The sequence below is a fragment of the Aythya fuligula genome, chromosome 1 (genome assembly GCF_009819795.1).
Source record: "Aythya fuligula isolate bAytFul2 chromosome 1, bAytFul2.pri, whole genome shotgun sequence".
NCBI lineage: Eukaryota > Metazoa > Chordata > Aves > Anseriformes > Anatidae > Aythya > Aythya fuligula.
In genome coordinates this window covers 50,822,779-50,846,187 of record NC_045559.1, presented here as the reverse complement: position 1 = coordinate 50,846,187, position 23,409 = coordinate 50,822,779, and the positions used below count along the sequence as shown (strand labels likewise).

Below are 23,409 nucleotides of genomic sequence, written 5' to 3'. Positions count from 1 at the left end.
TAATCACTTCCACAGCAAATGATCTGCAGGGACTCTCAGGTAATCCTGTAGAGATTCTTCAGACAAGTGAGAATATTAAACTGAAAAGGGAAGGTTCTACTCTCCCGTCCTAAGATTTGCAACAATGCATCCCACTTTCTCACTGTAACTTCCTGAAAGTCCACCCATTACATCTTGCATCTAGAGAAAGAGGTACCAGCCCCACATATCCTTGCATGGCCTTCTGTGTAAGACTGGGAAGACCAACTGGACCTTTACACCAGTTTCCATTACACCTGTGCTCTCAGTTATCTTCAGCAGATATCCCATCAGAAAACCAGCTATAGTTAGAAAGCCAGAAGGTCTTCAGGGATCTGAGGACTTTCTAATTTCTTGATGGGGACTGGTTAGCCTGCTCTCTTTGAAAGCTATTCCCAGGTGTGTCTCTCCTTACCACTGACACATTAACTACTTATGTTTTTTACCTCAGCAGAGAAGGCACACCAGACAAGTTAACAGACCTATCAGACATTGTCATAAGAGTTGAAAATAAAATTAAATAAATAAGCTAAAATATCAAGAACCCAACACATTTAAAAAATGCTTGATGGACCATAAATGTATCACGAGATCTGGGAGAACTGTCAAGAGACTTGGCTGAGAGCTACATGAATGCAAGCATGCCAGAACAGTGATGAAATGGGAAAAAAAAAAAAAAAAAAAAAAAAAAAAAAAAAAGCAATGAAAGAACAAATTTCTAAAAATGGTGGGAAAAGAGCAAATTAAGAATAAGACATGGAGCCACCTGAGGAGCTGGCAAATAGGCTAGGAAAAGGATTCAAAAACAAACCAAGAGGAACTCCATTGGTGGTGATAATAAAAACACTTTCAGAAACATCTGGGGGACTTGGAAAGGATTAAAGAGAGAAGAAGAAACATCAGGGAAAATACTGCTGGGGGAAAAACGTGATAAGCCAGGTCAAATTTGATCACAACCAGAGAATTATGAATAAATAAAACAATGAAAAACCTTAGTGCAAGTACTTTTAGAGAAAACAATATATCTGTAATAGAGAAACATGCTGAAAGCATGGGTTATCTTTTCAACAGCTCAAAAAGTACTAGCATAGCCTTAATCATATTTGCAATATTAACAACATTGCAATAAGTAAACTTACGAGTAAAATGTTTTTAATTAAAATCACTAGCAAGATATATATATAGTTCTGATAAATTCAAGTATTTTATTATTTACATATTACACATTTTTGATATTATGACATTGCTTTTCAAACCCAAGTGAGAATGTATTTCACCTTCCAGAATATTAGAAAGCTCATACCGCCCCAATTAGATGAATCAGACAAAGAAGTATGGCCCACAAGATCAGAAAGATACTCAGTAGTTCAATTCAAGATCAAGAAAGATGACTGTCTAACAATATCACAATGTTAAATATTTAATTTAGTCATTTTATTATTTGCAAGCTCCAGTTAATAAGTTGCAATATCATTTTACTGGGCCAAATCCAACTGGGCCAAATCCAACTGAACATTCAAACCATAATCAGAGTTTACTTGGCATTCATCAGTGAGACATCCATAGGATACATATAAATTGCAGGGTTATGTTACATTGTCAGTAGCCTACTTTTTAAAATTCCTAACTCAGATCTTTTGATAAATCTTTGTTACTATCGTAAACCTACACAAGTTGTCATTTATATCTAATTGTTCACATTGTATCGCTGAACCTGGCTGACTCAAAGCTGAGAAACAGAATGTGAGAAAAACACAGAATAAAAGCACTACAAATAAATTGTTTTTACTAGGACCTTAAAGTAATGTGGAATTCTCTTCTATAATTATATTCCTATAAACATGTTTAATGTAGTATTGACAGGTGAGATTTGCAGTATGAACTGAAAAAGGAGCTCCTAGCTTAAGTAAGTATTCAAAGTGTGGAATTTCTACAGTAAAACTGATGGAAATTAATAAGTATGGGAAATACAAGCTATATTCTGTCTCAGCTGAAGATACGTAATAGAGAATGTCTTCTGCGGTCATTATCTCCCATACTTACAAAAACAGCAGTATATTTTACTTCTGTAAAAAGGCCTGTTCAGGTCTTACTGACATTGCTTAAGTGCAGTATGAAGTTGAGTTCATCAGGAAATATGTTGACAATACTTTACTGATAATGGTACGCTAACTGTGGGAAACTGCAGGAATTATGAACTTTACTGACCCACCAGGGATGTGTTTTGTTCCATTTGTTCCAGGCTTTCTTCCATCTCAGAAACTTACCAAAACATAACTGTCTTCAATGTACAAGTTCATGAGCAGCAAGCAAATAACAAGGACTCCTAAGAATGACACTGCTGATCGTTTCCGCAAGCATCTCATTTTATCAAAATATTTCAAGTTGTGCCTCATGTGAAGAAAAGTATATAGTAGTGTCACCTATGAAAGAAAACCACAGTGTTACAAGAACTATTTCATCTACATTTTAGGTATAATAAAAAAATAATATATATTGAAGCTCTTAAAACATGCACAAAATATCAGAATATTCTCTTTAAAGTGGAATTAATTTCATGTAGTCATGGCCATCTTCAAGATTCAAGCTTAATATATAACCCAACCTATAACATAAATTTTTGTTTGTTTGTTTTTGTTAATAAAGAAAAATATCACATTTCATTCTACCCATTTTATGCTGGCAAGAGAAATGATTTGTACATTTTTTCCCTGTGTATCTGTCCTTCCTTTCAAAGACAGCTCGGGCCAACAGGCCAGGAGGAAGTTATAATATGACGCAATTCCCTTGCCAAATGGGAAAGGTCTGAATATGAGAACTACCAGGTATAAATGAGATATCTTTTCTGCAGTGTGGAAACAGTACCAGGACTGTGCAAAATCCCTCAATTTCAGACATCTGTACCAGTATGAAAAGGCTCTCTGAAGCTGTCATTTTCTCTGCTGAATGTAAGAGAAAGATGTCTAGCTTAGTCTGGACACATCTAAGCATTGGAACACCCTTGTGGCCATTTAGATGAATTTGACAAAGAAAAGTGGCACAGAGGAGCAGAAAGCTCATTAGTTCAGTTCAAGATCAAGAAACAGCACTGTTTAATCATATGTTACATGATTTATTTCAGTCATATATATATAATCAATGTTACAGATTTATTTCAGTCATTTTATTACTTAAACAAGATAAATGCCATTTTTGGCTAACAAAACACAAGCATCAACCTGTGTTAATGCATTTGACTACATGTCCTTGAACTACATGTGTTTGATAAAGGTCTGACCACAAACTGAGGAAAAAATTGGACTCCAGACTGGTCTGCATACTCATCAATTATGTCTTCACTGTTTTTCAATGTAAAAGTACAATGCATATTGTCCATACCAAGGTCTAATTTTTTATCATATTTAATATATTTAAGTCATATACAAAGAGAGCATAAAGGTCTACAAATTATGTGAATAGCATTGCATATGTGGTGTTTAAAGCCTATATTTAAATACCTTCATTTTCTAAAGCACTGAATAACTAACCTGACAGAAAATATACCCAACTATGATTTGTCATGTCATGTTGAGAAATTTTGCACCAATAACAAAAAACCTTCCAAATGCAAAATTCAATCTCTATTTGCTTTGCCAAACTAATTAAATATATCTAAAAGTACAAAATATAAGTCCACTAGACTCCAGAGAACAGAAAGGTAAATACATCAAGAATGAGTAATGTAAAAATGTGACTACTAGGTTTTGTGCATATAGACAAACTGCAGTGAATGGACACTGGTTGTATAAAGCCTTCTTTTAAAATCACCGTGCTGAGAATAAGAACACCTATATGTTGCACAATGAAAAACAAAAACAAAAACAAAAACAATATATATTTAATTAATTGGTCAGATCTGTGCCTATTTTTTTTTTTTTTTTTTTGATGAAGGAAAAGTATGAAGCAGTCTGAATATACTTAAGCTGATTAAGTCTAATGTTTCTACTTTTTTAGGTTACAGTGACCCTTTACTCTTCCTTAATGTCTAATGAAAATGAATATCAGGAAGGAGCTATTATCAGGGTCATGAACCTCCAGACTCTTCTTTCCTCTCCAGTGACAGAACAGTGGTTAGTGGGAGTCTGTGGATTCAGCAGACTGTTAGAGGACATGATAACAGTTGTGGAAATGTGGAAAGATTGCCCCTGTTTTAGACCAGACCATGAAACATATATATATACACACAAACCCATATGTATATGTATATGTATATGTATATGTATATGTATATGTATATGTATATGTATATGTATATGTATATATTTCTCCCAGTAAAAAGACAACTTTCCAAAACAATGCGCTCTTTTAAATTTTTATTTATTTATTTATTTTTTTTTTTTTTTTATCAGAGTATCACTGGAAAGATGAAATACTGACAACTCTCAAAGAATGGTGTAAGATAGCTTGACTACTGAAAATTCAAGTAGTGCCTGGAGTGTTTACAACCTCTTGCAGCTTCAGGGGTAGCAGAGATGCACTACAATTGCTCACACTGAAATTTTCCTTTGGAATACTTGGGAATAAGCAAGTGTCTTTTCACTCACATGACTGTGCCATATTTGCTTATTGGGCTAGTGGTATTACACAGTGTAGTGGGTTTACATGGCAAGGTTTTGGTAGCAGGGGGCCATAGGGGTGGTTTCTGTGAGAAAGATCTAGAAGCTGCCCCATGTTTGGGAAGGGCCCCATTGTTTTCCAGAGCTGAGCCAATAAGTGATGTTGTTTTGCGCCTCTGTGAGAGCCTATTTAAGACAGGGAAAAAAACACTGCGCCACACAGCAGCTGGGAGAGTGAAGGGAGTGAGGAACAGCCTGCAGGTGCCAAGGTCAGTGTAGAAGGAGGGGGAGAGGTGCTCCAGGCGCTGGAGCAGAAGTCCCCTGCGGCCTGTGGTGAGGACCATGGTGAAGCAGGATGTCCCCCTGCAGCCCATGGAGTGCCACAGTGGAGCAGGGTTCCACGCTGCAGCCCGTGGAGGAGACCACGGTGGAGCAGGTGACCCTGCACTGACAGAGGCTGCCGCCTGTGGAAGACCCCTGCCGGAGCAGATTCCGGGCCGGACCTGTAGCCCGTGGAGAGGAGCCCACGCAGGAGCAGGTGACCTGGCAGGAGCTGCTGCCCATAGGGGAGCCAGGTTGGAGCAGTTTGCTCCTGCGGGATGGACCCCGTGGTACGGACCCATATCTGGAGCAGTTCTGGAAGAGCTGCTGCCTGTGGGAAGCCCATGCTGGATCAGTTCATCAAGGACTGCATCCCGTGGGTGGGACCCCACAGCACAGGGGACAAGAGTGACCGAGAAGGAGTGGCAGAGAAGAAGTGCTGTAGACTGACCATAACCCCCATTCTCCCGTTCCCCTGCATCACTCGGGGGGAGGAGGTGGAAGAGGGTGGATGGGGGGGGAAGGTGCTTTTGGTTTCTTTCCTTTGTTTCTCACTTCTCTAGTTTGTTAGTAATGAGCAATAAATCTTATTATCTTCTTATGCTGAGTCTGTTTTGCCCGTTACAATACGTGTGATTTTCTTGTCCTTATCTCAACCCTTGAGCCCTTTTCACATATTTTCTCCCCATTCCTCTTTGAGGAGGGGGAGTGAGAGAGCGGCTGTGGTGGAGCTCGGCTGCCCACTCAAGCGGAACCATGACACACAGTTCCCTTGACTTTACTCTGAGAAACCTGACTGAAGTCCCTAAGTGTGAGGAAGGTATTTATAACTATATTTGGTGGTTATATATTTTCTTTTTGCACAAGCAGTTTTCATTAGATCATTGCTTTGTTGGATTAGGAACAGAAGTTGAGGGAATTATTCAGGTGAAACTGGAGGAATGCAGGACTATTATTACTAATATTGATATGCAGAAAGAGAAGAGTTTAGTATGGCTACCATTTAAAAGAAAACAATTTCATTTCTTGTGTTGGTTTCACATGAAGTCATTTCAACTTTCTGGTTTTACAGATAGAATCTTTGAAACTGTTGAAAGAAAAACACAGTTCCAATGCTGCTTAATTGTTCTTAAAACTTATGGGTTATACCAGCCAAAGGAACCAGAAAGAAGGACACCTCGGTGATGATGCACCAGTCCCTGTCAGCGGGTCATGAAAGAGACACGGATGCAATCACTAACACCAGATGGCAGTGCGGGCGCACTCTTTCCCGACTTCAACCTGCTCCAAAGCCTCTTTGTTTCTACCAGTCTGAACGTACTATTTGGCATATTTATAATGTGAACCTTTAGCTAAAAAAGGTGCGCAGACTTGTACGTACTGATTTCCTTACACTTTCCTAGAACTTCATCTTCTTGCTATTCTATTTCCACTTTGTAACATTGCATTGTGGAATATTGCACAAGTGACTTTTGCAAGAATAAAAAGGTAAATTTTCCCTTTGGTGTAGGTAATGTCAGTCATCTTTAGACAAATAGTCTCAGAACTTTCCACAGTGAGACCCCTGATGTTCTTTAAGACCGTTTGAACAGAATATTCGTAATTACCCAAAACTAAGACTAATATTGAAAAAAAAAATACCTCAAGTTATCATTCAGTTCTGAAGTCACAGCTTTGCTCACAGATTTTATGCTTTCATTGCTCATGCACAATTAAGTAGATATTAGAATGTTATAAAGGTAATTTGTTTCATAAAGCTGGCATTAAGCAGTTAAAATGTAATTATTAACATACATGCATGAATTCTAACTCTTTTCCTTTCTGAATGAGATTAGTTTTCTTCATTTTCTTCAGACCCCAAATCTCTAATATTTGCTTGTACTCGTGCATATTTGCACAGTTTTTCATAATAATATGAAACTTTTATTCTTTTGACTTTCAAAAATAATACAGCAATGAAAACACAGTGAACTAAAATATGCAATCACATGCCTTTGCAGCATAAAGAAAGTGTTCTTTATAGGACCTGCAAAGGTGTGAAAGCTCAGTAAAGACCAACCCTGATTTTCTCATAGTAATGTGATGTTTCCTTTGCAGAATTTGCAACACTCAACAGAATTTTATGAAATGTTTTTTCCAAAAGCAAACCCCTAATGACTTTCTAGTAATAGCATTCTTAATAAACAAATCCTTGAAACAAACAAGTAAAAAATTAAATTTAAATATAAAGCTGTTAAAAGTTTTAGTTTTAATTTGATATGTCTACGTAGCTTCTTCAAAGAAAATTTGTGCCAAAGCAAGATTTTCTTCCCTGTTTTCCCCCTCTTCAGAGGATTTTTTATTTTGCCAACCCTGCAGTAACTTCTCTGTACCACATACATGCAAGCTCAATGTGATGAGCCACTTCATATTCAGTCCACTTTAATTTTTCATCGTTTTCTGACAATACTTAGGATTTGTGCTTTGTCCCAATTTCAGAGATTATTGTTCGTTTTCCTGATCTATTTGCTTTTCTAACAGATATATATCAAAAGTCACTGTGACATTCTTTTACCCTTAAATAATCTGGGTTAATGACCTAGACTTACCTGACCAATACAGTGAATCTACTTGTATCTACAGATGTAAAGAGATGCCACAACAAGATCATATTTATATTATATTCTAGTCTGCCTGAGTGTGATGCTCCAGCAGCTCAAGAAAAGTTGCTTATTTACTGAGGAACTGATAGATGTCAGAAGTGACATCATTTTTATGTTATATTTCCAAATCAGAAATGAAACTTTGCCTTTGAATGCAGAGTCTGTATTCTAGGGCATATGGTAAAGAAGATCCATTATTACATTTAGTATATAAACAAAATCCAGAGATAACACACAAAAAAAGCATGACTGGATTATTAAATCCTTTGTGAAATTTATTGCAATCCCTGATTTGACTAAAATGCTCAGAAGCTTTTTCACTCCTCAACCTTAGAACATATAATTCCACTGTTGCATAAATAAATTGCTTTACTTGCACTTCTTAATGCTTGTCCAATTTGTTTTTCAACTTTTCTTTTTGGAAAGCTGCACATGATGCCTCAAGGATTGCATGCAATCCTATTTAAAAAACAGCAAAGGAAGCACAGGAAAAACAAACAAACAAAAAAATATTTTTTTGTACATGGCTATTACGAAAATCTGCATGTGTCAGTCTTCTTAAATAAGATGAAAAACAAACAAACTAACAAAGAAAAACATAAGTTGCCATATACATTTGAGCTACTGTTGGTAGTCAACTAGAAAATTATAATGGATAGGCTATTCCATTGGGCTCAGATAGACTCCCATCAGGCTTTTCACAGTGAAAGCCTGGAAGTATGTAGAAAATGTTTCAGGCTGACAGGAAGGATGTTAGCTGTCATTCGCAACAGAGATGTAAAAACTGGTATGAGGTAAAGGATGTTTAATTCAGAATGAATTCAGAATGAGGCTAACAAATACAGAGGTTAAATATTGGATTTTAAGTTGGCAATAAGTATATTTTTCAGATAGTTTGCCATTGTTTGTGTAGCTCCACATGCTCAAAAATAAATGGCTTAGAGTTTATCATGTCTTCTGAAACTTGTATTCTAGATACAGAAAGCAAAAAGAAAAAAAAAAAAAAAAGGAGGTAGAAGTGGTATATGAGTGGTAGACTACCCAAAATTTTGACACTGGTAGGATAGGCAAATGACGTGGGTTTAAAAACAAACAAACAAACAAAAAAACAAACAACAACAACACCAACAAAAACAGATTTGAAAGGTATATTGCTCCTTGAGCCACAAAAAGTGACAAATTACTTCAAACAGTGGAATAGTTTATAGAAAAACACAGAACCTGACAATTTGGAAATAAAGGTTGAGAGTTTGGGAGGGAACAGATGCTTCAGCTAAGGCAAGGTACAAAAATACATTAAAAAAGTAAAGTGTGAATTCAATATGGAAATTGGAGGATGAAGTGTCTTCAGCTTTAAAATGACATAAAATGGAACTACAGAACTTTGGCTGCAGTGCTCTGGGCAAAATGTAAAGTGTATCCTCTGGCACGGAGGAGTCAAGTTGAATCAAGGTGAAGAGAAGACTAAGAAATAAGAAGATGTATTGACTTAGATGCTAAAGCAATATCTAATCCATCACTGGGTGGGTGGCAGTGTATATCACTGGATATATTTTATCAAACATATTGTAGTGTAAAAAATGGGTTTTAGAAAAATAATATATATGACAAGTTAATGGAACTCTCTGGAAAGAGCCTAGAAGGCTATAAAAATATCAAAGAAATCTGAAAGAGCCCTCAAGTTCTGCTCTGGGAGATGAAGCAAAGGGAAAAAAAAGAAGAAGATGGGCATGAAGAGAACACACTAATATCTAGAGAGAGTAACCTTAGAAACAGTTGGAGATTCAGGAGTGGAGGTTTAGGATGCATCAGAAATGAAGGTAGAAATGCCTGAGAATTGAAAATAGCATTGGACTATATTCAGATGAAAAAATGTACAGAAAGATAAAAGTAAAAATTGAGTCAAATAAGTATTTAATAGTTTGTGTCCATTGACACATCAGCAAAGAAAAGGAAGACATGGATACAAGCTCTGATAGACTCAATGGCAAACTGAAACTTTTATAGACAACTACCACAAATAACATTTGTACAGTGTGTGAGTACAGGGAATATCACATACAGTGCATACAGTGAGGCAAACCAAATTTCTTGAATCTGTTAGGCACTAAACTGAATATATTAGTGAGACATACTAGTCTGAATATACTTCTGCAGGTCTCAGTACCTTCACTGAAAGTGCTATATTAGCTACTGACACTTATTCTGTAAGCTAAATTTTGACTCAGGGTCCCATAGTCTCTTACCTGATGTTTACATTAAGAGTTTGTCTTTAGCCATAACCAAGTATCCTGGACAACACCATTGTAATGGAATTGCACAAAGAATTAGATGAACTTTCAAAGATAAATTTTGCTGGTGAAAAGAAAAGCAACATAAGTTTTGACTAAAACCAATTAGGATTCATCAGAAAAGTTTCATTCTTACCCTGGCTGAACTTGATCATATTTTTCTCTACAGCACATCATGTAGCTTCATTTCACAGAAAGGTAGCTGGCATCTTTATTTATTTGTAGTCTTGATGTGGAGAGAAGAAAGAGCCTCCTTGCAGCCAGTATATGATCAAGTTAGAGCAATCATTTGATGAAACACAAAAAGTGATGCTTGTCACTAAGTAGTGATAATCCCCCGTGCTCTTCTTGTTTCACAGTTTTCTGTGGCTAGTTACAATATGGTAGCATTACCAGAGTTGCAGAACTCTGAGAGGTATTATGCAATGAGGAACAAGGAATATCTTTTGTGAGAAGTATACACTTCTGAGGAAATACCTCTTGTGTAGCATCTTGTGGACCTATGTCATGTATTAAAAGCTATTTTAACATGGCATCCTTACATATTATTTCATAGAATTTATTATACAGAGCATAATAATGTGCATTTGGAATATCCTGCCAAGATCTAAAAGCAATGATTTTTTATTGGGTGAGTTCCAATATTTTATTTTATTTTATTTTATTTTATTTTATTTTATTTTATTTTATTTTATTTTATTTTATTTTATTTTATTTTATTTTATTTTATTTTATTTTATTTCATTTTATTTTATTTTATTTTATTTTATTTTATTTTATTTTATTTTATTTTATTTTATTTTATTTATTTTATTTTATTTTACAAATGGCAATGCTGGGAACTTTAATCTCTAGTTAGACCATGTTTAAGTGTTTCAGAATAGGAAAGAAATCCACTTTGAAGTGTGACTAGCTGTTATAAAGCAACTTCCAATCTCATGAAATTCTGCCAAATAATTTATTATTTGCACAAAACCATGTATCTGTGAAGTTCATGGCACCCCTGGGAAATAATGTAAAATAGATTAGGAGATTAAATGTGAGAAAATTGGTTTTCACTGGCTGTATTACTAATCTTTTTCTCAGATAAGTGTTTCATTAAGACTTTCCACTGAGCACTCAGACAGCAGCTTCCTGATCAATAAACTAACTAATTCATTCTATAAAGAAGGCTTAGAAAACTATGTATGTGTTTAAGGGCCAACGGTTTGCTTCTTCTTTAAAATATAAAGCAACCAGGAAAAAGCAAAACAGAATAAAACAAAACAACAACAACAACAACAAAAAAAAAAACACTAAATCTTGGTGAATAAGCTTCTACAGAATGAAAAGAATGCTTTATTAAAAGCTACATTTTGTTCCTGTTTTAAAGATGTTTTATGTGTTAAACTTCATATACCGTCACAATAAAACACAATGCAGTAATAATTTTCTGCTTTCTTTTCAGTAGAAGCAATCCAGTGGGGACAAGATATATCCAAAATTTGTCATCTTCAGTTCTGATTCTGTATCCAGATTTACTAGCAGAAACTCCACTGATATCTTGGAAGCTACTTGGAGATTTTCAGACTATGAGCCTTTCTTGCATTTGTTTATTTTTTGACAATAAAACATTACAATTATTTGCTATTTATGGACTAGTCTATCTGTGATTATTACATTAATTATTTTAGTTGTATAACTAAGAGAGACAATATTAGAAGTACAGTAAAATCTGCAACATATTATCTTGCACTGAAATGCAATTAGGTCATGCAAGCTAAGCAGGAGATGTGGGAGAGGCTGCATTACTGCTTCTTCATTCCAAGTCAGTTCTGCCTGACTCTGTCAGAGTCCATGCAAATAGATGCTTCATAGAAAGGAAGCCTTTCGCTACCCAGGAAATATACCATGTACACTGGCAGCTTTCCACTACCATGATGATAATTTTAAGCTTACTCATCAGATTTCCAGCAGGCTTTAGAAGAGTGTCTCTAGGCAGAAATGAGTCCTGGGATGAATAGCTACACATAGGGCTAAGAAGCATTTCAGATCCATGAAGGCATGGTTTCTCTGTGAGCACATGCATCATATTTGCTTGCCCTCTATCTCTGTGATCTGTCAAATAAAGCTAGCTCTATTTGTTTAGGGAACATCTCTCCAAAGCCTAAATAATTCTGTGTGCATCTCTCTGTGATAACCTCTGATATCCAAAGAACAGCTGGACTAAACATCAGTTTAATCAGTTTCATTAAACTGATGTGCCATAATTCAAAAAAATAGTAGTGAAGCAGAAGGGATTGCATCCTCTGCCTTGTAGCAGATTCTTTTCTAATTTCTTTAGGAGATGCTTATTCCATTTTTTCTCCCAGCTTCAATCTATCTACTAATATTATATTAAGTTGTATCTGTTAAGTTATGCCAGAGATAAATTTTGTAACATAAGAAAAACTTAGTTTTCCAAGGCTTCATTGATAGAGTTTTCTGTTTGTTTGTTTGTTTAAAGAAACCCAAAACCAAAAAATCAATAAAATAGCCTGTCAGGTGTGGAGACTTCTTATCCCTAGCAGATGACAAGCATGGTAGAATCATATAGTCATAAAATAATCTAGGTTGGAAAAGATCAAGTCCAACCATTAACCTGACCTGCAGAGTCCCATCACCAAACCATGCCCCTTGGTACCATGATGATGATCAATAAAGGCTTAAATGACCTTTTCCGCTATTCTGTATGTCACTTACTATATATAAATTCATACCATAGCAGTAAAAGACTGACTGCTATCAAACTTTCTATTGGCAAAAAATTTTTAAAAACTGCATTGTGATTTTTTTTTTTTAATTTTTTCCCCTGCACCCAATTAATAGTTAAATAAATAAACAGAGCTTGATAGTAGGGAATTAATAAACCTTTAAAGTGGCCTTTGATGATTTTGTCTTGAGTGTTCTAAATTTAAGTTTCCAAACTTTTTTTCTCTGAAGAGTCTATATTGCTTCAGATTAGTGATGGGAAGCTTTCATTTTTTGTGTGTCTTAAATTACAAGAATATCACAGAGACGTGCTTAATAATTAAAACAGTTATTTCAGTGTGAGTGAATGTGCTATTGAGAGCAATTCAGAGCACTCTGATGAATTCAATACACAGACAGAAAGGACTTTTCTTAAATGTTGCCAAGAATAAGTTCAATGTCCACTTTCATAATCTGTTTTTCTCATTTTTGTAATACCAGTAACTGAAGTGTACTTATGAGAGGAAATAAAATTTTAGAGTGTAGGAAAAAATAAGTACAGTAAAAGAATTGCTGACTAATAAATAAATAAATAAATAACGTCTATTTACAACTAAAGTTCAAAAATACTTATTGCTAATTTAAAGCTTTAGTTGGTCCTACATACTATAATACAAAGAGTAAAGTGTTTTTACTGAGAAAAGAAACAAAATATCCACAATACATTAGATAAAATAAAAAAGGCAAATAATAGATGTAAAACCTCTATGACATTAAAAAATAAATTTTATTTTATATTCTACAATTCATATCCATTCCTAGCTTAGCCCTCTTATATGTGCAATAGCTTTCTTACTTTTAAATAGCTCCTGAAATCCAGAAATGTGTATTATGGTGAGGTTTATATGATTGTACACATGCCACTTTGCTTAGACTGGTTCCTTTAGAGCACATGCTTTACACTATTACTCTGAAACACCTTTTGTAGAAGCCTCTCTCTGCCACTACAATAGACAGCTCAGGGAGACTAACAGTCCAATGAAGCAGTGACGTGAAACACCATTGTAAATGCTCTTAAAATCTCCAGTACTCTACGGTTTCCTAACCAGTTATGAAGAAAATAGTTTTAGTGGCCCTTAATAACAAGAGAAAGGCAATCCAGGAGACTCTAGGCTTCCAGGAAACACTACAACAGAGAAGCACATATGAAGGTCTATCTCCTGAGGCCACATATTCAGTCCATTCTTCTATTTGGACTTTTGGGATACGTCTGTTGGATGTATGTCCCATTACTTGTGAGCTCATTGGAGCTGTTTTTTGTTGTCTTCTTAGAATTACATTCTTTTGACCAAACACGGACAACTATGATGGCAATGTCTGAGCTAGTCACATTTAGTATCCCTTTATACCCAGTGCAGAAAGATGTATTTGTATGCTGTGATTCATCTCATTCTAAAGTCAGGGTCTAAAATATATCAGATGAATTGTGCCCTAAAAATGTCCATTTCTCCTCACTGGCTACAAAAGCAGTGTGAGATATCCAGATACAGATGTGAAAAGGGTGCAATTCCACCCACATTTTCCCTTTGTTTATTTTGTTTCATTTATGGGGATAGTACATATACAATAACTCACTGGCTCAAACTCCAAAGCAAGTACCTACGGCATGGACCCATACCTTTCCTGAGCATAGAATTACCTTAATTCTGATAATATCTTAAGATCAAATCATAAATCATCTCCATCTATGACATTGTGGCTGGCACTTCTTGGTTGCAGTAGAGTCCTGTAAGTTATCTTCCTTATAAAAAAATGACTTTTTTTTTTTTTTTTTTTTTTTTTTTTAATGACAGTTCCTTTTAAGCATCATGCAAGCCAGTTCTCTAACTCCAGGTATCACTCTCTCATGCTTCCCCCAGGCATTAGCTAGAACATTGTTTTGCTGCTGCTGGAGTTTCTGCTCAATGGATTCATAACAGTACAACACACAGAGGATGTACTATTACCTGCATGCCCCAGAGTAAGATCTTAATGTCTTTACTCCATTATTTTTGAAAGCAGATGGAGATACCCATTAAAGAGCTTAACAGCCACAGTGGACTCATGCCTTCAGGTTGTGTTAATGGGGAAAGTAATCTATGGGCTGTCTGTATCTTTGACTCACCCACAGTACCTGGCAAGATCAGAAAGTCAGTTCATTTGATGCATTCAGATGATGTATATAATTTTATATGGAATAAATTCACTATACACTAGGACAATAAGGCAGGGAGCTGCTTCATTTCAATGCAGTGAGTGAAATGATATTCTGCTTTTAGCAGGTAGTGTGGGTAAGTCAAAGATCGACTCTTCAGTCTAAAGGTAACTATTGTGCACATCATTCATCTTGGTCTCTTAACTTCTCAAAATGTGATACCTTTTATGTAGCCCTTGGTATTCACCAAAGATCTACTTATATTGGAGAGGTGACAATTTTGACCACACTCTTGAATACCACTCAGCTTCTTTTTCCAGAAGACTCAAGTTATAGTGCTAGGTTGTATGTTCATGTATTGTCATCTGAATGGTGATGTGTTTTGGCTCAAAAAAAGTTATTTATTTATTTTCTTTTCAGTTGCTGGGGGAGGAGAGGGGGAGGCAAGATTATAACAGATAATTCACTAACTTCCACAAATGAGAGAGAAAAAGAGCAAGAGTGCTTTTCAGCTTTTACATAGCTAAAACAAAGTGACATGAATCTTACCTAACTTCAGTATTTGGCATCCACAACAAGTAATGACAAAGTAGAAAAATAAGGAATTAATACTGTTTCTTGGTACTCTGGATCTACGAAATTCTAAGACAAATTGAAGAAAATATATTACTGAATAAAGTGAAATCAGAAATAATTAATTTCCTTACTCGTACTCCTGATTTGCAATATAGATATAAGAATATACATAAATTCACTAGCTCTCTAGAAACACCTTTTCACTTCCTATCTCTTCAAAGTAGTATCTACTTCAAAGAATTTGATGTGCAAAGATCAAACCCCAAATGTAGAATATATCTGAAATATTTTTGTTGCTGTTGATTTATTGAGTGAATCTCCGGATTCACAATAAAGCAATTGAACTAAGCATTTTCTGCAGAAGCACCAGCTGAGGCCACTGATATATATGAGCCTTTACAGAAATCTTTTTTTTAGCTTTTTTTTTTTATTATTTATTTTATTTATTAAAAAAAATATAAGAATATCTACAGTGGAAATTGAGGGCCTTGTAAAATCATTTTCAAGCAGATCTGAGCTCCTTACTGCAAACCATATACGTCAAAGGAGGAACTTTTATCTGTAGTAGTCCTGAGACACAGAAAATCCAGGAATGAAGAAACAATCTGCATTGTCTACCATATCCAAAAATACTGGGATAACATTCTAACTTGACTGTACTCATGAGGTTCAGTTGAGTATTTACCTTCATAGCATCATAGAATGGGTTCTCTTAGCAATATCATGAAGTTTCTCTGAGAAATATCACAAAACAACATTCAAGGGAATTAAACATAATACTCTCCTCCCTATCCCAACACACAACAGTGACTAAAAATATCAAAGGGACCAAACATTCTTTGCATTCTTTGGGTTTGAACACAGATTTCAATGCCTTTAAAATCAAGTATTTACCTTTTTTATTTTTATTTTTCCAAATTAGAGATCATAGATCATTAGTAGATCATAGTCAAGGAGAAACCAATAAGAAAAGATTTACTTTATAACATGGGATGAATTCCATGCTTCTAATGTTAGAAGAAAATAATAAAAAAAAAAAGTAGTCTTTTGCATAATTTAGCTTCATAAGACTTGTAAAAAAGCTTCTTCACATATGTGATAAATTCATTGCAAGTTACTATTATGCTTAATCAAAAGTAGTTCCTGTTCTACTTTCTGGAAATTTTAATTGTTTAAAAGAAATGAATGGCAATCAAAAATTATTAGAGTCCTTGAAGAACTTCTCTCATCCACTAATATTAGAAGAAAAACAATGTATATATTCTTCCATATTTTTAAATATTTTATGCAGAGAAAATTGTTTTTAAGGAGTAAGAACAACCATAATTCTTTTTATATATATATATCATACACATGAAGATATCACATTCATAGTGTTTTCTCCTTATAGTTGCTTTGTAGTTTGTTTATTTTATATTTGTGGGCTTCAGAACACAAGGGTGAAACGAACAAGAAAGGAACATCCATGATAATACAGTCATAGAATCATAGAATCATAGAATATCCTGAGTTGGAAGGGACCCTTAAGGATCATCAAGTCCAACTCTCGACACCGCACAGGTCTACCCAAAAGTTCAGACCATGTGCCTAAGTTCACAGTCCAATCTCTTCTTAAATTCAGACAGGCTCGGTGCAGTGACCACTTCCCTGGGGAGCCTGTTCCAGTGTGCAACCACCCTCTCTGTGAAGAACCCCCTCCTGACGTCCAGCCTAAATTTCCCCTGCCTCAGCTTAACCCCGTTCCCGCGGGTCCTGTCACTAGTGTTAATGGAGAAAAGGTCTCCTGCCTCTTGACAACCCCTTACGAGGAAGTTGTAGACTGCGATGAGGTCTCCCCTCAGCCTCCTCTTCTCCAGGCTGAACAGGCCCAGTGACCTCAGCCGTTCCTCGTACGTCTTCCCCTCAAGGCCTTTCACCATCTTCGTAGCCCTCCTCTGGACACTTTCCAACAGTTTCATGTCCTTTTTATACTGTGGTGCCCAGAACTGCACACAGTACTCGAGGTGAGGCCGCACCAGCGCAGAGTAGAGCGGGACAATCACCTCCCTTGACCTACTAGCGATGCCGTGCTTGATGCACCCCAGGATACGATTGGCCCTCCTGGCTGCCAGGGCACACTGCTGGCTCATATTCAACTTGCTGTCTATCACGACCCCCAGATCCCTCTCTTCTAGGCTGCTCTCCAGCGTCTCATCGCCCAGTCTGTACGTGCAGCCAGGGTTTCCCCGTCCCAGGTGCAGGACCCGGCACTTGCTCTTATTGAACTTCATGCGGTTGGTGATCGCCATGCGGTTGGTGATCGCACCAGTCTATTGTATCTTACTGCTACCAGTCAATTGCTGTACAGAAAGTATTTTTTGAAAGTCAGATAAGATCAGGTATTTGATCCCTTTCCCAAAAGTTCTATTCTGTGCAAAGTAGAAAGGAAAATGATGCTTTAAACCCACAACTCAATCCACCCCAAACACACACAATAAGAACAATAAAACAAGCTCTTCAAGCTTGATCTTAAATGTGATGGAAAAGATAAAGCTTAGATAATTACAGTATTTGTGTAGGTATATACTGACTTTGCAGACATGCTATAGGATGCAACAGCATTTCAGAGAGGGTTGACCACTTTCAGAATTTCAAATTAACCATGCTTGTAACAATTTCAAAATATAAGGGATTAATTACACGTGTTACTGAGAAACTATTTCCACCATTTTAGAACCCAAATTATTATATATTAGGTGTTTTTCACTTCAGGGAACAATCCAATAGATTCATCTCATTTTAAAAGTGAGATTAATTCAACTTTATTATTATTCTTTGACATTAAGTCCAGTTGGAGTCAAATCACTATTGGTGTACTCCAGGAATCAATACTGAGATCATTACTGTTTTAAAATCATAGAATCATATAATTATTCACTTTGTGAAAGACCTCTAAGATCATCTAGTCCAACCTTTAACCTAGCATTAAAGTCCAACACTAAAGCATGCTACTAAGTTCTTCATCTTCATGTTTCTTGAAGACCTTCAGGGATGGTGACTCAACCACTTCCCCGTGCAGTCTATTCCAGTGCCACACAACCATTTCAGTAAAGAAATTTTTTCTAATATCCAACCTAAGTCTCTCCTGATGCAACTTGAGGCAATTTCCCCCCATCATGGTGCTTGGGAGAAGGGCCGGATCCCCACCTCACTATAGCCTCCTTTAAGGCAATGGTAGAGTGTGATAAGGTCTCTACTGAGCCCCTTTTTCTCTAGGCTAACCTACCTCAGTTCAGCTACACCTTGTAAGACTTGTAAACACCTGTTTACATGTAAGACTGTAAACTGTCAACAAGTGAAATCATTCAGACCGTTGAACATGAGATTCTTCAACATCTTCATTAATGACCTTGGTGCTGGAACAGAATGTAGTTTTAGGAAGTTCACAAATGATACAAAACTGTGAGGAGTGACACCAGATGGTGGTGCTAGCATTCAGAGGGTCCTGGACAGGCTGGAGAAAAAAGCAAGAGGAACTTCAGGAAATGCAACAGGGGCAAATGAATAATCTCATGCACCAGTAGATGTTGAAGGTCTGAATAGCTGGAAAACTGCTTTGCCAAGAAGGACCTAGGGGTCCTGGTGGACAAGAAATTGTCCATATGCAAGCATTAGGAAGACCATTTTCATCAGGTAGAAAGATCCTTCTACTCCACACAGATGAGGACGCTTTTGGAGCAGTTCTGGGCTACCTAGTAACAAAGCAAAACAAAACAAAACAAAACAATAAATAAATAAAATATGGACTTATTGAAGTAAATCCAACACTTTGCCATGAGGCTGACTAGTGGACTGGAGCATCTTTCATGCAAGAAGCTGAGAGAGCTGGGACTGTTCAGCCTGAAGAAGAGAAGGCTAATGGGGACATAAGTGTGTGACCGGAGGAAAAGAAGAGGGAGCCAGATACTTTTCAGGATCAGGTTGTCTGAATATCTAAACAGTTATTATTATTATTATTTAATAATTTAGTTATTGAACAAGAAGTTTGTGCAAAAGTTTACTTTGTCAGCTTTTTTTTTTTTTTACACTAATGTACACTGACCTGTATTTATACTAATGTTATCTATTCACTTTCTTTATGGTTCTAAGAATTCCAACTCAGCTGGATGTTGAAAATCATGTTCTTTCTCCTGTGTTGTTATAGGACCAAAGATAAATGCAAATAATTAATGTTAGTTTAGAAGAAATTGTCCAATGATTCCCCTAATGTAGTTCTAGATGCTACACTTATCATTCTCATCTGCAAGACACAAGAGCTGCTAGTATTTCAAATCACTGGTAAATTTTTCTGAGGAGTGTCTTTAGACCCTAAATGAGAAAAAGTCTTAGAAAGAATATACCAAGGACCTCACCACACTTTCTACAATGAAATGATGAAATTTAATTCTTTTGGACATTAATTGTAAAATGACTCTAATTCTGTATCATCCTCCGTAGATCTGCCACTAAGGAAAGGAAAGATTAAGTCAACGTAGCCAGTTTATCTCTGTTTTCCCTGTAAAGGTGTACCTGTGTTCAGGCAGGTGAAAGTGTGGAATTAAGAATGTTTTTAGCACTTCTATTACTACTGTCCAATGCAACTTGCTTCTTTATCAGAAGGCAGAGTTTAGATCACATCATGCATTTGAACTAAGACTGAATACTAGCCATTTGATACATTATGCCAATTTAAATTTGCCACTTTCTCTTATAGGAGATGGGGTCTTCTTTCTATATAGAATAATAACTTTTTGGAATTCATGTCACTTGACTTAAATTGTCTTATCTAACTAAACTATCTGATTTATACTTCCTTTACACTCAGTGTATTCTGACTAGCAGTTCCCAAAGGTGACTCATTTAAACTTCACTTATAGCAGGGGAACGAATGTTTCTTTTAAGTGCCTTTCTCTTTATTTACTGACTGTAGAAATAACCTAGGTAGCTAGCTTAGTCTTGATCCCTACCTCTTACGTGGTTAAAAATAGCTGGAATAAACACAAGACTACTGCCACTGCTACCACCCAATAGTCTATTAGTAGACACTACAATCAATTGTATTTACTAAAATGTTCTTAAAACTTTTCCAACACCAAAAGCCTTTCAGTTGTAATCTGAAAATCAAACTGCTGAAATATTTCTCTCTAAAAATACAAAAGGAAAAAATCAGATAAATGGTAGAGTTTCTGTGAGAGCTTTGCATGTTTTCTACTCCTGTTTATTTCCAAAGGCTAACTTGTTCCCTCCCAAATTTAGTGAAATATAAGGGAACTGTTACCAGTTAATCTCTAGTTAAAACTGATGAAAAATGGAAAAGTCATGAGATTTGTGAAAGTCTTAAATTCCCCATTGACTTTGGCCCAGATATCCTCCTCACACATCCAAGGACTGTGAACACACAAACTCCTGTTCCCTACTTCCCCGCCCTCTTCCCCTTCTCTCTCTCCCCCCCCCCCCCAATAAAAAAAAAAATATATATAAAAAAAAAAAAATCACTAAGAAACACTGGAAGATAAGTGAATAAAACCCAGCTAAGCCAAAATGTGTTCAGTATTCCAGGGCAGTATCAGAGAGGCCATTACTAATGCATGGCCTAAAACCTATTTGGAGCAAAATGTGTCAGAATATGCTTTTAAATTGAAGCTCTGGAGATCATGGACACATGTGCATCAAACACAGACAGTATCCTCAGAAAATAAAGTATTTTCAGTACAGTTGATCAATATTCTTTACTGTAGATATTTAGGTAACAATTTTTTTGACTGGCTGTTGTGTGTGTGGATGAGGGAAGTGGGACTAAACATATTTGCAAATGCAGCCAAGCATGTGTTACATGGTGACTTACTGATTTATATATTAGAAACATGCAACTCAGGAATATAATTGTAGTAAATTAGAGAAAAAGGAATATTGTCTGCAATTTGAAAATCAAGCTCTGGGCTTCTTTCATTCTAAGTTCACATTTATTAATTTTATATAAATCCCTAATGTTGAGAATAAACAAGGGTGAAAATGCCACAAAATTCTGACTCTCACTCCTACCTGGTTTTTTAGTTGTCATTGTTTGATGGAAGTAGGTATGGTAGTGAGAGGGACACATAGCGTGTACTGGAATCTCCTTCTTAATTATTTTTCTTGTGGGTTTTTTACATGTTGGTGGTTGGAGTAGTTTTAATAGTGTGCTATGGAATTTTGGAGATAGATATTTAAAGAAAAGCTGTGAGAAAACAAAAGGAAATTGTGCTGTGATATCTTCCTACTCTCAATGGTGACTTCCAGAACATGAAGTCAAAAGTTAGAACACAGCTATAGTTTTAGGTGCCATCAGCTCTCAGTGTGATATAATATCTAATTGTTGCTTATGTGTGTAGCTTTTTTAAAATGTTAGGTGGGAATGAGAAATCGAAGCATTTCTACTATTTTTATACAATTGAATGAGTTCTAATGACCATTGAGATTCTCATATAAAATATACTGTATAACTTTGTAATACATCCGGACTGCAGATAAACATCAGTCTATGTTTTCAATGGGCATCTGATTGGGAAAACCCTGTAATACCAATGTAGTATACCCCTGTAATACCAATAGATGAAAAGACACCTTTCTGGGATTCCCTTTAACCATATCAGTACATCATTTTAAAGTTCTACTTGAAAAGTTAGTTCATTGTGTAAAGTCAATATTTCCATCAAGCTTGTGCAATACATGCTTGTGCCTAATTTTTCATTTGTAGAAATTAAGATTATTAGAAATATAATGCAGGTTATACTTAATCTTTTATTTATTTATTTATTTTTTGTAGTAGTAGTTATGTAGATCAGTACTACATTGTGCTTTTTTTTTAATCATTTCTGTTCCTGTTAAACTGTATGAAACATAGTTTGTGTTTTTATACTGGCCTACAGCATACAATGATTTATAAAGAAGTGCAAAAATGTCAATTATTTAAATAGTTCCATTTCATTTTGATCTGATGTCTATTTCCATATTCTAATTTTTTTTTCATAGTGGGAGAAATTCCAAACGTGGAACATGTGTCAACAGGCACAATAGTGAGAAATATTGCTAAAATATGATTGCATTCAGCATGATAAGCTATTCTTTAAATGCTGTTGTGCATTTTTATTGCCTAGTTAAGCAGTAAAATGAATGTGCTGTTATGAATATAAATATATTTCAGCATGCTTTAGCTAGTATGTCAAGATAGAAAAATACTGCTTCTCAGAATCTATGATTTTTCTCATAGGAAAGGAAAAAATCACACATATAAACCCATGATTGTCTTGTGACAACAACTAAAGGAATTTTCAGTTGTACTACTATACAAGCCAAAGAAAAAGTGATTCAAAGACATAATTATAGGCTGAACTGAATGCATACTTTTATGCTTGTAAAATTATTCATAATTAAGTAAACATATTCTACTTGAGATGGTCACACGTAAGACTGCAGAGTTGTGTACAACTGTAGAGGGATTTAAGACTATTTAGAGCTGTATAGAACATTAGAGAGATGTTGTAGTACTTAAAAAGGCAAAGTATTTGAAATATATTTCAGATTTTATATCCAATAAATATGTTTGGAAAAATATCTTCCATATCTCTTAAATATAACTTATATTCAACATTTCTTAAAAAAAAAAAAAAAAAAAAAAACACTCCTTACCTCCTCCTCGCTGTGACTTTCAGTCAGTGTTTATCCTGGAAGCATTACACACATCTAGGCTAGCACCCACATGCTTCACACCCTGCTGGGATGAGCCTGAAAAACTATACCAGAGCATCCAAGAGGTTTTTGAGCATCTCTGGCTGGGCTTATTAGAATAAAAATCAAATTATTTTTAGACACAGAAGCTCAAAACAAGACAGAATATAAATAAAAGAATGTGGAAACAAGCAGTGCCGGAACCTCTGTGTGAAAGATGGACCCTTCCTTTCAGATATTCTCTTGGGTTAACAATAGCTCCTGCTTGTAAGAGACTTTGCACAATCACTTTGGTTTCCTTTGAAAAAATCTTCTCCATTATTATCTGCAAGACCAGT

At 35.7% G+C, this 23,409-nt stretch overlaps 1 protein-coding gene across 2 annotated transcripts in view; it reads right to left on the bottom strand.

Annotated features, from left to right (window-relative positions):
• Positions 1 to 23,409, bottom strand: part of MGAT4C (MGAT4 family member C) — a 138,672-nt gene that overhangs the window by 5,446 nt on the left and 109,817 nt on the right. For both annotated transcript variants that reach the window (XM_032208089.1, XM_032208090.1), the window contains one exon: positions 2,286 to 2,441. In XM_032208089.1, coding sequence (XP_032063980.1) covers positions 2,286 to 2,441 — 156 coding nt within the window. The remainder of the gene's footprint in view (positions 1 to 2,285; positions 2,442 to 23,409) is intronic.